Source organism: Phlebotomus papatasi, chromosome 1 (genome assembly GCF_024763615.1).
Source record: "Phlebotomus papatasi isolate M1 chromosome 1, Ppap_2.1, whole genome shotgun sequence".
Classification (NCBI taxonomy): domain Eukaryota; kingdom Metazoa; phylum Arthropoda; class Insecta; order Diptera; family Psychodidae; genus Phlebotomus; species Phlebotomus papatasi.
In genome coordinates, this window is record NC_077222.1 from 55214258 (window position 1) to 55232325 (window position 18068).

At 33.0% G+C, this 18068-nt stretch overlaps 1 protein-coding gene across 1 annotated transcript in view; it reads left to right on the forward strand.

Annotated features, from left to right (window-relative positions):
- LOC129807399 (uncharacterized) overlaps positions 1-18068 on the forward strand; it is a 51484-nt gene that overhangs the window by 21022 nt on the left and 12394 nt on the right. Inside the window, exon 2 of the mRNA XM_055856635.1 lies at positions 15083-15464. Coding sequence (XP_055712610.1) covers positions 15083-15464 — 382 coding nt within the window. The remainder of the gene's footprint in view (positions 1-15082; positions 15465-18068) is intronic.

Below are 18068 nucleotides of genomic sequence, written 5' to 3' on the forward strand. Positions count from 1 at the left end.
GAGTTTGATTTATAGCTAGGGAAGAAACTTCAAGTCCATTAAAAAAAAAAATTCTAAAAAAATGATTCCATTATCGGTACTTTACCGATTAATTTCCCATAAAGACCGGTGCAACCAGATTCAAAATTTCAATACCCTTCCAAAAAATCCAGCTTCAACCAAATCAGTTAAAAAATGAACCTTTCAAAGTGATTGACCTTTAACCTCAAGTTTAACCTTCAATAATTATTCAAAATGGCGAATTTTCTAGCCATAGGTGTGTTTGGACGAAATATTCGTCTAGAAGAGTCCTGGTCAAAATCCCGAAAGCCAAAATCCCGAACGCCAAAATCCCGAATTGACCAAAATCCCGAAAGACAAAATCCCCAATTCTTAAAAGTGTCATAGCTACTCCCACGATTGCACCCGCGCGTGCTGGAGGCAAAGGAAATTTTCTGTGTCTTGGGAAATTATTCTACACATTTTCCTTCATTCAATTTCATCCTTTTCAGGATTTTTAATTTTCGGGATTTTGGCTTTCGGAATTTTGGCTTTCGGGATTTTGGCCCTTTCGGTATTTTGGTGTTCGGAATTTTGGATTTCCGGATTTTGGCTTTCGGGATTTGGCTTTCGGGATTTTGGCCTTCAGGATTTTAGCTTTCAAGATTTGGGCGTTCGGGATTTTGGCTGCCTCTGGTCTAGACTATCTCTCAAATATATCCGAAAATCATTGAATAAGTTTGGGCCAATTTTGAGAAAAACCCAAAAATACAAGAATTTGGAGATGATGGAGATGGTTAGAGGAAAATGGAAAAAACGTCTTTATTAGGGATCATCGAAGACCGGAAGTTGACATCTTTTACCGTTAAACTCTAGTGCGGTGACAAGTTGAAAAAAGCAGATTATATAGCTGCTATTTTTTTGAGTTCGAGAAGTCTCTCGGGATATTTTCAAACTCAATTTGAATTTTATGTAGTTTTATTTAAACATAGTGAATTACATGGAATCTTAAAAACGTTAAAAATAATGTATATTTTGTTTTTATAAAATAACAGCAAATTTATTTTTTTCTTTTCTTAGAAGGATGTAGATCAGTTCCGGAAAATCAGGTTTTGTCAATATAACAAAAAAAAGTTGTTTAAAGACTGTTTTACGTAATCTGAGAAAAGTTTTGGCAAATGGAGAAACAACCTCCTCATGACAAAATTTTAATAAGATCTTTCTAGCCGTTTTACAAAACTTTTTTTCAGAGTAGATAAAGTTTTTAATGCAAGCTAACTCGGAAAGTCTGCAAATTCAATTAGGAAAAAATGGTATATATTTTTCATTTTTATGTCGATCTAGATAAATGTAACTGACGCAAAATAATTTCAAATTTCATTTCAAAATAATATTTTTTTTCTGAGGATATATAAATCGTGTTTTCGATTATTATATTTTTCGAAGAAGACTTAGTCGTTCATAATTATTGTTTTCAAACTTATTTTAAATTTTCCGTTGATTTACTGATTGAATTTTACGACTATTTTCATTGGTTAGAAAGACGAGTTGACAAGTTAATTCCCTATTAATTTTATAATAATAGGAAATTGCTTTTAAGAAATTAAAGTTCAGAAATAAAAATACCAAATATTTATCGGTAATATCCTTACTAGATTTCTTTTAAATAAATTTTCGAATTTCAAAGAAAAGAATTACCGTGCTTCGTGCTTTTGAAACCCATTTTTAATATAACATATAATAAATTCTTCACTTGACCTTGAAAATTTGATATTTTTGTAAATTTTATTTTGTATGTAGTTAAAATTTATTGCAGTTTATTAATTTTATCTTGAATTTTCAATTTTTCGAGGTTAAAAAAAAAAACAAATTTCGATTAGTAAAAACCTAAATTTAAAATAAAAGAATATATGTCCATAATCCACGATGGTTGTGAGAAAACATAAGTTTTCTTTTTTACCTTTTACTAAAACATACAAGATGATAATAAGTTCTTCCACAGTTCTAAATTCGGTGTTTATCAAAAAAATAATATTCACTAAACGTATTAAAATTTTTATTGACGAAAACTTCAAAATCTTAAAATATTTATTTTTTTTAAAGGCAAAAAACAAATGGTCAGTAAAAAGTCAAAAGTGGTCAGCAGAAAATCAAATTTGATCAGCAAATAATTCGAAATAATCAGCAAAAATTTTCAATTTTGTCAGTAAAAAGTTAAATTTTGTCAGTAAAAAGTTAAATTTGGTCAGTAAAAAGTTAAATTTGGTCAGTAAAAACTTCGAATTGATCAGTAGATATATTCGAGTTGATCAGTTAAAAAAAAATTAATAGGGGAATCGCTAACAATGACGAAAACCCCTTAATAAAATGAAATGAAATGAAAGTAAAAAATTAAAAATTAATCAGCAAAAAATTAAAAATGATCAGTAGAAATATTCGTTTTTTTTTGTTCCCCCCCTTACCCCTTTGTAGGTCTAAAGCTCTTGGGCCTATTATGACCAAGAACCACTTCTAAAATGCTAAAAAACTAAATAACAAATAACAAACAACACAAATGAATTACAATTTGTCTCCTTATAAAATTAACTCACACACATTTAAGGCTGTCTCTCAAGAAATATTCGTATTGATCAGTGAAATATTAAAAAGTGGTCAGCAAAAAATTAAAAAGGAGCAGTAAAAAATAAAAATTGGTCAGCAAAAAATTAAGAGGTCAGTAAAAAATTAAAAGTGGTTAGTAAAAAATAAAAATCTTTTTGTTTTTTATTGATCGTCGTTTACTTTATACTGATCATGTTTTATTTTTCACTGACCACTTTTCATTTTTTACTGACCCCTTTTAATAAAGTACTGCTCGTTTTTAATTATTTTACTGATCTTTTTATACTTTTTGTTGCCTTTTTTTAATTTTTTACTGATCATTTCGAATTTTTTGCTGACCAAATTTGACTTTTTACTGCTCGTTTATTCAATGCCTTTTTTAAATACACAAGCTATTTATTAATAAGATTGATCTCTTATTAAAATATTAGGTGAGATTCTTAACAATCTCACCTACTATAATCCTAACAAAATTTCATGTCATCCGATCGACCTCAAACTTGGCCAAAATGTGTTTCGCCACTTCCTGATCACGAATATATATGTGGCTATTTTACGTTCCCGGCCGGCCGGCCGCTCTTTGGAGCTTAATAGCTCCTAAACTAAAAAAGATATCGACTTGCGGTTTTCGGCAAAGGTTATATATCGGGTGAAAATTGCAACTTGGTGCATTGACCCCCCACCCCCCGCCCCTCCTTCCGCCATTTTGAAGACCCCCCTTTTTTTGTTTTCTCAATAGCTCCGCCCCTATGGTATCGAGCGGGCTCAAATTTTAGTATGTTATAGCTGGGCCTTAGAGCTTTCCATCAATACCAAACTTAAGGTCCCCCGACCCCCCTGACCCGAGCTATAAGGGTCCAAAAAAAATTTCTTAAAATGGCCATAACTCCGGTTCTAATTGTCAGAATTTAAAAAGTGAGGGCTTTTTGGAAAGCTCTCGTGAAATGCCACTTCCCTTTCTAACATCACAAGTTCATAAAACCACCGCTAGGGGCGCTATTATTAAAAAGAAAATTTTTAAATCTTAAAAGTTAAATAACTCAAAAATTCCTTATGCAATCGGGCTGAAATTTTAGTATGTTGTAGCCGTTGATTATACCTATCAAACAAAAAAAACCTTAAGTCGATCCATAACCTCTGACCCGAGCTATAAGGGGTCAAAGTTCGAACATTGACCGGCCTCTATCTCCGGTTCTAATTAACATATCGATCTAAATTTTACCTTTTTGGTTTCGTCTCGATGAGCACTTTCAGATGGAAGTTCAAAAAGTCACCACAGGTGGCGCTGTGATAGCGTCAAAATTCATCGAAATTCAAAGTCACTTTTCTCAAAAACGGCATTGTGCAAGTAAATGAAATTTTAGTATGTTGTAGTCCAGTCTAGGACGTTTCCAAAATGGTGCGTATGCGCGCTGTGGTTTCAATAGAACCGGAGATATGAGGGGTCAAAGTTCACGAAATTCAAAAAATCGTATCTCCGGTTCTATGTGACCGATTTTGATGAATGAGGTCTTAAACGAAAGATCTCACCAAATGCTACAACTTTCTAGAATATTTGAACTTCGTGGGACCAACACCAGGGGCGCCACAGTCGAAAAACCAATTTCAATATCACATAACCTCAATTATCTCGACTGTCGCTAAACCGATTTTGATGATTACTTCAACATAATTGTAGAGCACATTTGTCTCTACATTTCGTCCATACATCATTTTCCACTCAAACTACGCTATCACTCCGATTTTGCCGTTTAAGTGTGAAAAAATTGATTTTTCCCATAATAACGCTTTGAAATCACTCAGATGCCAATTTGACTGCCTCTACTCCACCAAGACACTTAAAATAGGGGTTTAAATGGAAAGTCCCACAAAATACAACAATTCTTTGATATAGTTGAAGTTCAACAAATGAACACTTGGGGCACTCTGGATGAAAAAACGAGTTAAGAAACAAAAAACCTCGCTTATCTTGGCTTCTGAGTAATCGATGAGTTCAAGTTCTACGGCAAAATTATAGAGAACATTCTGGTCTACATTTCACCCATATAACACTTTTCTGTCAGTTCATCCAAATCCTTGATATTTTGGTTTAAATACAAAATTTGTATAATTTCACGAATTTGATTCAAGATAACTGAATGGCGTCTCCCAACTTCAGCTCCAAATCGAATTTGCATGCACTCCGAGTTAGCTCACGTTAAGAATCTCACCTACATAAGCCGGTTAGGATTATCTGTCCCTTTTCCACTAATCTAATCTAAGTTCCGTATTATGTAAACTTTAATAACCTTTTTTATTATCTTTTTATCTTGACTATGTATGGTGTGACATATTTTGGTATATCTCTCAGTGAATTATTAGCAACTGTATATTTTATGCTGTTTAAATTTAAGCATACATGTTAATTTAGTCCCTTATCTCTGGAATAACGTATTTTATTATTTTGTGTAATCGCTACTGATTTCTCACAGTATATTTGAGTGCTGCACAAGCATATTTCAATGCAAAAACGAAAGTTAATGTAGGCATATGGAGATATCTTAAATCGATTTATGTGATAATCTTCGTTGTAATGCTAAAAAAGTGATTTCCGCTGGCGGCCTGCCGTTCATGAAAGAGAAATTTTTCATAAAAATGTATCAATGGTCTGAGATCAAAGTGCGAAGTAAAAGTAAAATATTTCGCCTGGGGGACAATTTTCATTCAGAAATTCTATGGCAGGTGCTTCTTGAGGCGCAACAATGGCCAAATTGATTGCAAATTCACTCAGAAATAATTGGATTTTCCATTCTTGGTCTGTTTCTTCCACCCTTCCGCCTTCCCATGTATTTTTTTTTGTTTATCGAATTTATGCATAAAGTTGAGCTAAATCTATTTGGAAATGCAAAAGAGGTTAAATTGGAGGAAATTCCTCATCAGGCGATAATTGGCTGTGACTTTGGCATTCCCAGGAATGTCTTGTATTATAAGCTTTGTTTCGATGGTCAACCAAAAGGAAATAATTATATTAATCACCGATGCTTAAAAGAGAATAACCTGGGTGAAAATTCATGTCGGTTTATTGAAATTGACTGATGATGAGTGTTAAACATGAGATAAATTATATTTTTATCTCACTCTCACTAACTTCTTCAGACCACAAGATGACTTTTTGCATGCAACAGATGATTTTCTCTTTATGCCTCTTCGGACTCTCTAGTTGGTCTTGATTTATTTTTCATTTCCACATTTTCTATACCCAATGCCTCGTGCAGTATCACTTTCTTGGGAACTGATGCAGGAAATTGTTTTCACTGTTTACGTATGTATTAACTGAAAATGAAATTAAAACGAGAAGTCGCCTATTTGCCCCCGATGCTGCAGCCTGAAAATTGTACCTCAATTGTTTGATTGAATACCACTTGATAACCATTCATTATTTGTTGATACTCTCATTAAACACTCTATTGCTGGGGCACCAATTGAGGGTTCGTTGGCGCATATTTTCATTTCACGCTCAACAGCAATCCTAAGGCTAATTTTAAAAATAACCCCAATTAGATAAGTCATAAAAAGCCTACGTTAAGGCCTCATAAATTTAGTGAAATCATGCCGAGCCTGATAACGGCGCCCATATATCATATAATTCCAAATTTGAAATTTAACAGTTTGTTGGGAAAGAGCTTATTTTCGGCATGCACCTTAATGAGGTACTACAAAGATATCTCTTTGCGAAATGCGGAAACACTTTATGAAATAATCAAGTGGACGGTGTAGACGATTAAGCGTGGACATTTTGTGAAATATATAATACATATTTTTTTTTTGGTCAGAGCAATAACATTTAAAACGACTATTTATCCTCCACCCAAATTGCATTCATAATATGCAATATAAATGTGTAGTGGCCGAAATACTTTAATTAAAGTGCTTTTTTTTGTTGATGCCCGTTTCACTTGGCGTGTTTTTTTCTGTCTTAACGCCAAGAAAGAAAATCTCCTAATTGAGCCTCTCAAATTACACTCAAAATTTGTATGTGCCCTTTCTTTAAAAAATTCCACGCTGGGACATTACCAAAATATTGGCATTCAGGGTCAGAAAAGGTCAGTGGTTTCTTTTGGCTGGCAGCAAAAGCCCGAGGCCCCGCCACAAAAGACCGTCTAGACTTGAAAGTGCTTTCAGTGTGAAATGAAAGAGCTCTTTGAATTTGATCTAAACCAGAGATATCGAAGGTTCAATTTATTGGATTCTGGGGATTTTTTTTTCTGTCCCTAATTAAATAAACAGACCTTCAGTTAATTTGTAAAATTGGGTTAGTAAAATTTTTTGGGGCTTAATGTATGGTCCAATTAGCGTTCGAATTAATATGCTCTATCAAAAGATTTTTTTTTTGCAAATTACGGGGATCAAAAGCTACCGCGTTAGGTAATTATAACAATAACACCTTTCTAAAAATTTTAAATTCACGAAAGTTAATCCTACATGCAAGATATAGCAAAATAATTTAGGATAAATTGCTGATTAATCCACATCCATAATGGAATTCCCATATGAAATTAATTTTATAGGGTCAAGTTTAGCCAAGCCTATCCCTTAATGGCCCCTGCGATATATGAAATAAGTGACCTTGAAAAACGCATTATACTGATTGGATTCAAGGCCATTGAGACAATTAAAGAGATTGTATAACATCGTCATCTGGAACAAATTGCGAAATTTAATTTGAACGGTTATTTCCGGCTACCAAATTATATCAAAAAAGCTTGTTAGCTTAGAATTGAAGCAGTTGAATTAAGTTCTACGCTTGTCTGTACATTAAAAAGTTTAATAAATACTATAATATTTTATTTTAAAGTAACATAAAGGGATTAACATTTAAGACATGAATACATAGAATTGAATTTTATGTAGTTGAATTTGAGTTACTTAAGTAAGATTGAAAGTATTCTTTAATTTTTTTTGTTTACTGTACAATTTTCTTTGAGACTTTAATAAATATATATTTATTTATTTATTTAATTCATGTCCCTGTATACAAATAATACATTATGGGGCTGTACATAATATAATATCTTTGGGCATTTCTTTACAGTAGTTTGGCGTGCATGAGAAGGAGCATATACTAATATTTTAATTATTTGCAAAAGAATAACCCTTATATGAGGCGTTCGAAGCAAAAAAACACTCTAAGTCTTATGCATTTCCCTATTAAAATAGCGTTTTTTTGCTCTGAGCTCCTCATATGTGCTTTCGTAAATAAAATAAATAGTACAACAACTTTGTGGAAGATCAATTTTCTCTATTTTAACAGAAAAGGTGTTTTAATTATATAAGCTGGTTTTAATAAGAAAAGTCTTTTCGCTAGTTTTGAAGAACCAAAAAAATGAGAGAACACATTGACACGGCTTTTAGAAAATAATTCAAAAATCACATTTTTTTTTATTAATATAACTGTGTTATCACACTTGCACATTAAAATTTTAATATGATTCACATTAATTGTCACTGGTGAGAGTCCAAATGTGTAATTTGTGTGTTTGAATCATTTTATATTCAAAATTTGATCTATTTGTTGATAAAAAGGTAGACTTGGCCCGCAAAATTTGATATAAATTGATTTAGAGCATTAATGCGAAAAATTAATGCGATTTTCTCTTCAATTTTTTAATGTGAAAAATATTTATGCTTTAGGTAAATTTAAACTTATTTTCGCAGGCCAAGTCCACTTCTTTATCAATGAATAAAAAAACCCTAAATATTAAATGACTCAAAGACACAAATAACATATTTGGACGCTCACAAGCGACAATTAATGTGAATCACATTAAAATTTTAATGTGCAAGTGTGATAACGCCGTAAGAAAAAAATGTTTTAAGACAAAGTTGTAGTGGTTGAAGTTCTCAACAAAATTATGCTAATTGTATATAGCCGATAAAGCTAACAGTGCTATTTGCCAGATTTTTGTTACTTTTACTACTCAAACTCCACGGAGAGACCGGTATAAATAATCCCTCGATTTTTTCACCCCAACTCCTGCCCAAAATTTCCATGTTGCTCCTCCCGGAGACCACTTTTCGCGACAAATCTTCGCGTTTTAGACGATTTCTGAGAAATATCGTCACGCTGTTTGTCATTCTGTGCAGCCGGTTGTCGCCAGCTCTAGAGGCCAAACGGTTAGAGATAGCGACGTGAGACCTAAGGGGGCCCCCCATAAGTCGACACAAAGATCTTTAACATGCTCCTCATTTGATCCCCATCAAAACCATGTTTTTTTGGATAGCTGGAAAACGCGTGGTGATTTTTTTTTTCATTTTTGGATATGTTTTATTCAAGGTCAAAGGTTAAAACAGGCTTTAGAGAGCGTATTTATCAGGCGAATGGAGCCATGTTCGAGCTCGTTGAAAAAGTCTTGGAATTCCCGACAAAACTGAACCGGTTGATAACCAATAACTAATTTTTATTCATAATTCAATGATATTAGTCTTAAGTTATATTGGGCCATGTTTTGAATGATTTATAAATCCGTTCAAATCGGTTATGAAATGGTAATGAACCGGTTATGAACCGATAAGTAATTTTTGTCCGAAAATCAATCTTACTATACTATTAAAATTATTTTGCGTGATATTTAGAGTGATTTACAAATCGGTTCGTGGCCTCAAGTAGGTCAGTGAATAGAGTAGTGGCTCTATGACTGTGAGGTCTCGGGTTCAAAACTGAGCAACAGCAGAAAACAATTTTTCATGCCATATCGGCTTTGAATTCGTCCAGGGAATGAATGAATAGTAATGCTAATGGTGCACATTGGCAAGAAAGTGAACCGCCTAAACAATAGAGGCTGGTAAGAGAACGAGTTTCGACAGGAAAGTGGTGCTTCAGTCGATACAAATATTCACTGTCACTGATCCCAAACACACACTGAGATGGGCTGCTGTGATTTAGTAGCGGCACTGGTTGCCCACAGAGCTGTGATATGGAGCGGCTACCCGTATCGGGAGATAAGATGGCATAGGAGTGGGGAAGCATAAGGGGCTCAATTGTGGTCTGGATGCATCGGTAATCCGAAATGGAGAACTGACCCCTGGCGAAATCTTAAAATGTTATCTTACAAATCGGTTCAAGTCGTTTGAAAACTGTATCTAAGTCACAAGTTGGAGCACTTCGCAAAACCTGGGAACGCTCTACCACTTCTTTTTACCTCATGTTTTCTGTTACTTTTTATCCCGTGTGGTAATTTTTATAAAACAATTTCTTTGGAAAGGGAACTATTAGAAAAATTCAGAAACGGGCAGTGTATTTGTATTCAGTGAATCCTAGTTATTTTGGAAATACTCACTTCTTCCCATGTTTTAGAAAATTAGTTAGTTATTATTCATATTTATCGAAAAGAATATATTTTTGAAAATATTGGATGATTACGTAAGTTCGTAGGCCACTTTCACAGGCGTAGTCCCATAGCTTACTCTTAGCATTTTTGTTAATTTTTTTTGGAAAGATTATAGTGTTTTGCATCTCTTTATTGCTAAGTATTCTTCAAATAAGTCAATTTGTGTTTTGGAGGACATTTCCAAAATGAAAAACAAAAAAGTGTATTTGCTGCCTTTAATGTTGGGCGAAGTTTGGAAAGATGTATGTAATGGACTTGCACAAAATAATTAACAAAAAAAAATTACAAGAATATCACAGAATTAATCGATGAATAAATAATGATTGATCAATTAGTAATATTATTCACTTATTGTCTTGAAGAAAGTAAATAATAGTTGTTTGTATTTTATAACCAACTCTACATCTAATATGTTAAATTTTATAATTTTAAACTAGTTCTTAAAAATAAGAATATGAAAACATATGCAGCACTAGTTGGCACTAAGTCTCAATTTCAAAATACAATAACCTTATAAAACGTTACGTCCTGATATTGTAAAGGTATACATTTTTTATAATGTTTGCGGAACTATTTCTGATGTTTGTTGTTGAAAGAAAAAAAAAAACAATTTACAGAAACGCTTTTAGATAAAGTTGGTTCGAAGTCTTGTGCTCTAGTAATTGAATTCATGGGTGAAGTAATAGCATCTCATGGGAGAAATTGAGCCCACATCAATAGCATCAATTGTGTGGAAAAAGCGATCAAGAAATGTATCCAAAGAGTGTTACAGGTACAATTTCAATTGTCGAATAATACCATAAGTGTAAGGTGAAAACGGTAGAGACGCTATATTGTGAGTGCTGAATGAATAAAAGTAATTTTGTCATGTAGTCATTTTCTCGAAGATGTTTGCATGCACCAAGAAAGTCATTATTTGCACTGGAATCATCGGTATAGGCTATGGGGTATGATGAAAATGAAAGTGATTTTTGACATCACTTTTCATTCAAAATTACATACATTAACCGTTGCGACTGAAAACGGAAAGTTTAAAGAAGAAATGCTGGAGTAAAGAAAAAAAAAGAATTGTGATGTATAGATAAATTTCTTTTATCTGAATCAATCTGTAACTAAAATATGTTCATTTTGAGTTTCGATGGAACAATAAAAGAATTCGATATAGCTAGTGAATAGGTGTTATTCCACCTAAAAAGAAAAAAAATAGTATACCATGGGGTATGCGGATTGTATGACTGAAATGTACCAGAAATAGATCATTTTGAAATAAATACATTTTAGCAATTGAGCCTCATGCTATTGCCACAGTCCACGACAATAATTCAGTTCAATTCACACGGTTTTCTGAGACACCGCGAAATACCTTTTTTGCGGACTATCTAATACGATGAATGCAGAAATGTTACAATGTGACTTGTGTCTGGCACAAATAGAAGAGTGTTTAATTCATAATATTTTGTAGGTAAATTCTCAGGATTGAATATAATGCAACTATACTACACATTTGTGCATCTTTATTTCACTTTCTGCAAAGGTTTTCCCACAAATCTCGCTGCCATGGCTCAATTGCGCAGAAAATTTCACACTTTGTCTGTGAAATGCGTTTCCATGTCAATGATCGATGAGATCATAGGGAAAAATCATTGGAAATTATAAATACATCTTACCACCTGACACAGAAATTCCTGTTTGATAGAGTGTGAAGAATTTTCAAACATAATGTTCAATGCAGAAAGAGACGTAATTTCCAATGAATCTATAAGAAATTCGCTTTACCAAACTTTTTTATTGACACTAGAAATAAATTCGTACCAAGATTTTGCAAGAGAATGATTTAGTAGACACAGCGGTACAGTGTTTGGTGTGAAAAGAAGTATTATTTGGAAGAAATATTGATAGGCTCAGTATTCACAATATCTCCAAATAGAAATTGCAACTTTCATGCTTCAATACTGATTTAGATATTCACGATTTTCTTGCATAATTCTTTAAAAAAAATCACTGTTGACATACTACAGAAAATTGCATATGAATTTCTTTTCAACTCGGAGATATTTATCAAAAGTTTTTTGACTCCTCATCAGTATTGAGTCATTTTTGGCTTTTGAATGCAAATTTAAACCATTTTGAATGAAGTTTCCCTTTTAAGAGAGATACATATTCGTGTCTCTATTGAAGAATCCGTGAAATACTTTTTAGATAGATTGATAAAATTTTGATTTGTTATTCCAAAATGCAACTTTCACGTGCATGAATTAATTTTAAAATATTTGGTTTTGAGACCTTTAACGATGATCTTGCTACGCTTGGTATATTTTACTTCTTCCCGTGCTAATTGATCATAATAGTTTTCTCTATATATACTTAAATTACGAAAAACACGTAAGATGCATTTAAGTTGCATGATATCACAACATTCATAGTTTAAGTAAAATAGTAAGACAATTAATTTATTAAAACATTGAACAGGCTATACTCTTGTAATGATTTGGAGAGCGTCAAACGAACGTTGTTTTACTACAAAAAAAAATTAACAAAGAAATTATGAATTACATTTCCGGGGGTCAAAGCCTTGTAAATGTTCGTATACTCCACAATTTCGACTCTTGATTCTGAAGAATTAGTTGTAAGTAATTCACAAAATAGGAAAATTTCTTTATATGTGAAGAGTAATTTCCATGATTCTAAGGACGTATGCTAAAGATAGAGAGAAATGCAGAATTTAAAACAATTATTATTTTTATTGTTTAATTTCCTTACAGACAGCTTTAAGAACGTTTAGAAAGTTTGAATAATAAATCTGTGATCTAGTACAAGTATCTTAAGACACGACTTTAAGGCCATATTGCATTCCCAGGAAGCTATAGACATTAGACTAAAAATAAATCTTTAAGATTTTTAAGATGGTACACTTACAATGTCCAACCCTCAAAGAAAATTTACAATAATAATATTTCTTTATGCAATCCTTCTACGTTTTTATAAGAATTTCTGTCTAGAAGACCTCAAAAGCCTTAATTCGCTATTTTATTTATTATGTTACTCCTTTCATTTCAAGAGAGCTAAGTTGTTTAATTTTTATGTACAACAGAGGTGTTCAAAAAACCGTTGAAACCGAATTAACGTCAAAATAAGTTTGCTCAAGTAGCGTTTTGATCATTGACGTACGTGTTTCATTTGACGTTTATTCGGTTTCAACGGTTCTTGCACTCCTCTGATGTACAACATTATCCTAGCGAAATGAAAACGAAATTTGTATAGAATTTACTCATTTTGAAAGTTCGTTCAGTTTAAACCTATCCAGAATGTTGCTAGAACTGATCCTTCAAAACTTCTAAAATCAATCCTAAATTTCTACAATTAAGGACAGAACTCTTAAGCTTTCTGGGAGGGAAAATAAAGAATTTATTTCTAAAAGCTGCAAGTATTTGTATCTACAGATTTTCTAAAATCAATTCCATATTTTTGTATAATTTATTCAACTTTGTTTCTAATTTTGTCCTATTTAGGTTTGGTGATTTTTATTAAAAATAAGTAAAATAAGATAAGTCTGCTCTTTACAATAAGATTGATTTTAGAAAACAATTTCTTTACTTGAAATTTCTCTCTGTGAGCTGTTTTTAATTATTTTTTTATCAAAGTTAGCAAATTCATCTGGTAAATTAAAAAAAATAATCTGAATATTTGCATAGGCTTTATTATATCAGATATAATCTAAGATTATCATTACCATTTTATTTCATAAAATGAGATATCAGTCGTTAAATACATCTATTAAGAGGTTTTCAAATTAAGTCATCATTCAGTATTGCGCTGAGTCCATAATTGATCCATTAAACATAATGGTGCTTCTGATGCGACAAAGTGTAGGTGTTATGAGATGTTTTAAATTCAAATATTTACATAAATAAGCCGTTATGGCTTTACAACTTTAAAAGTCAGCGTCGGAGACGACACTGAAGATTTCCCTTGACATTGCCGATTTAGCTGAATTCACTTGACATTAAGAAAAGATTGTTTTGTCGTTACGGTAGTGCAAATTATTTTTGAATTTGCACATACAGATATTTTTTGTGCAATTTGGCTTCAATTTGTAAAAATACACATTGGGTTAGAAATAGCAAAAATGAGCACAATCATTTTCATTTTGAATTATAGGGGATTCCTATGCTTGTCGCGTTGCAACGACCTTTTCAAATTTCAATAGAACATCATTGAATTAGGCTTGACAGACTCCCGCTGTTTTCTTAAATGCTAATAAAAATTGTACCATCAATGTTCTCAAAATGTGATGTGAATATTAAAATAACTCTATTCGGTTTATCTAGCTCACGGTTTTTCTTGAATAAAATAATAATTCTAGAGAGAGAGGGAGGGGGCACTGTTGGACAAATAAGGTGTAATTGTGTGCAAAGGTAAATATACTTATTGCCAATTACAAGTGCTGTTTGTACCAAAAATTGCCTTCTGTATAATTGAAAATGACTCCCTAATCGGATCAAGAAATCAATATTTCTTGCGCACTGCTTGAACATAATGGTACATGGGAATGGGAATTCTTTTTTTTTTTGCCTCATACTACCTTCTACAAAATGTTTTATGTAGTGTGGAGTATGGGGAAAAAATTAAATAACTACATCGATGTACTTCCATAGAAAATGCACTTACAAGTTGCATTCTTTGTCACTTATTGCACCGACAGTAACGAGAGTGAAATAATTGTATGGCTTTGAGAGTCTCTGTGGATACAAAAAGGCATATGGTACACAATATGAGATAGTTGAAGTAACATTTTCTACATGTCGGCCGCCCCGTAACAATATAAATGAAATTATGCAATTAATATTTGTGTACAATTAATGGAATAAATTGAGCGTCAAAAATAATGACTTTGCCAGGCAAAAGTATATGCATGTGGCTACAAGTATATTGGAGTGCATATGAGTAGTGATAGTGGCTGAGCACAAATGCGAGATATATGTAAATCAAAAGTTAAATTGAATGCCGGAATTGTGTTTTTTTTGCGAAATCCCAAAGTCACATAATTTCACAAACAAAGTGTCAGCATAAGAGCTAGGACAAAATGTGTTGATATGACATCTGACAGAAGAATTTCTCTATAATGACTTTTGCAGACACACTAGACAAATCGGATCAGTCAACAGCCGCACAGACGTGGTGGGGCCACAATGTTGCGCCAGCGGATAACAACAAGTTCTTCTCTGCCACCCATGGTCTAGTGCAGACACACCCATCCCTCAGCGGAGGTATACCCCGACCCACGGGTACCCTCCGACCATCAAGTCCTACATTGGGCTCCAATCTGCCACCGGCGCCCAATGTCAACCCCAAGTCACCCTTTCGACATCTTGACTTCACAAATAGCGCCACAGCGGAGCTGAGGCGCAATCCTAGTCTTTCGGCGCCAGACGAGTGCGCCCGAGCGTGCCGAGAGGGTGAACCACCCAGAATCTGCTACTATCACTTCACATTAGAATACTATACAGTGCTTGGCGCGTAAGTTACCACTATTCCACAATAAATATTACTTTTTTCCGATTAAAACTGGGATCCGATTAAAACCGATTAAAACTAAATAAAACCCTTCTAAAATTATATAGTGATAGTTTTTTTTTAAAAACAAAAAAAATTTAAATGGGTTTTTAATGGGTGAAGAATCAATGTAAAACTATCTCCGAAGACCTTAAGTCGATATCTGTTACCGTTTTCCCTCTTTGTCAATATTCCGAAAAATGGATGAACAAAGTAATGCAGTTTTTTATATAGGGGAATGTAGGCAGCCATCGCACATTTTTTCGTGCTTCATATTCAGGACTTCTTTCTGATTAAACTGTAAAATAGGCAGTGAATTGCACTATACCAAAAAGTTCTCTGATTTTTTAGGTTTCTATGCATGCCTAGTTAGTTCACTATCACAAAATTGTTGTTTTTTTCTGGACAGGAAAATGAAAAAAAATATGACGATTTGTTCGATTCTTGCCCCCGGAGGCAGCGTTCCCACGATGGGGGTTTGGGTTCGTCATTGCTTTTTTTCTCGAAATAAATTTTATCCACAATTAAAAATTATTTTCCGATTGTTGTACTATATCCCCGTGAACCCGCGAAAAGTATCACTGCACTAAAAGAAGATCTTTAAAACACCATTTTTCAAATTTTCTGGAGCACTGTTTTTTCTTCCAAATGAATATCGAAAAATCGACTATGAACATGTTCGCACGGTCCACACTATCAATAACCGTCGTATTATAGAGATGGGAAGGGGGCTATACGCCTGTCGAAGAGGAAATAACCACGAATGTCTCACTGTGGCTTATGAGGCTTTAGTGAGGTTATGATTTTCAAGCTGGAGTTGTCTGATGGATGTGCGAACGCTCACACATTCAGTGTTTGAAACCACACACACTGTAGTACTTGCGAATTTTCCGCCACCGTGAAAATAATTTCCCTCCGATGCAAAAAATTATTACGTAAATATCATCTCAAGTACACTCTCCATCCACTGTGTAAGTGATTTTTTTTTAGGAATGAGTTTAACTATGAGAAATCAAATGAAATGTGCGCCATCAAAATTACCCATTTTGTGCCAATTTTCTATTTGTGATCCTAGCACCTAGGAAAGAAGGGCTTGGCTGCCTATTTTTATAGTAAAGATAAGGTTCATAAATACTTAACTTATGGCTAAGAAATGCGGAACCAAGTCTTTGGAAATAAAGAGAAAATTCACATCGTTCGAAAGCTCACACGTGCGAAGCCTGCCTACATTCTCCTAGTTTTTAATTTCTAAATAAAACAGTTCTTCAACAGAACACAAATCCTTGGTAAAGTAAACTTTTGAAAAATAAAATGGTGCTAGTATTAAGCTCCTCCCCAACGATTAAATCCTCCGTTGATTTCTCCTAAGAGCGTTTCTACTATTAGCCCGTGAGTTACCCCTTCGGGAGGAATATCGTAGAGAGGATTAGCATTGAGTTAGTTCATGTGGGATCGTCGTAGGGAATAGATCGTTAGCAGAACACTGAAGGTTCTGGAGAAACCTCTGGCGGTCAAGGCGCTCACCTGGGCGATTGCTTTAAGGACTTCGCCCTTACAAATTCCCTGACGGATCTAACAATGGCTTGAATTTCTTCAATGTCTCATAAATTCAAGAAATTCTACAAACCAAAAGTTAGATTCTAAAACCTTATAAATTTTGAAAAAAACGTATATCGATTTTAGTATAATTTTTAAGATTTATATAGTGTTTTCAATAAATAAAAATCATAAAATTTTGTTTCACATTGCTAAGAATTTCAAAAATTTTATTATTATTATTTTTGCATTTATGAGAAGTAATTAAAGTTATTAATATTTTTTCAGCTTATAAAAGCACTTTCAACTTCGATATCTAACATTTCACAATCGAATGGGTAATATTTCGTTTTAAATAAATTTTCGAAATTGTTATTATTAATGAATTATTTAATCAGTCGTTTCAAAATTATTTTAAATCAACTTTAATTATTTATGTTCTCAAAATATAAACTTTTTATAATGCATTACTAGTTTACATTATTAGTTCAACTTTAGTTTTAAAAGGGACAGACTCTTATTGTAAAAAAATCAAAAAAAAGATTTAAATATCAAAAATGTATGTATCATTTACATTTAAATTAAAATTTAAGTTCTAAAAAAGCGGCAGACAAACTTTGGTTATTTGAAAATATAAATAAAAAACTTATTGAATTAATATATGAGACAACAAAAAAAGGATATAGGGTTGTTTTTTCGAATAACAGTACGCTGTCGCTTTTCTTTGTCCTAGAAGAAATCGATGTCTTTAAAAATCGTTTGTGAAGTTGTAAAAGACGCTAATTTGCAGAAAATTTCACCATAATTCATTTCAGTTATAAATTATGATTTGTAAAAAAAAGATGAAACTAATTGGAACCGGAAATTTGATTAGACTCATTTTCATATTATTTATAATCATCTTCTGAATCAACATGACATTGAACTATTAAGATTTATGTTGACTTTCTCTTTCAATCATCGGTATCGCAGCATGCTCAAAGTGATGTCAGAACAGAAAGCATAAACCTAGATTAAAATACCCATTCGAAG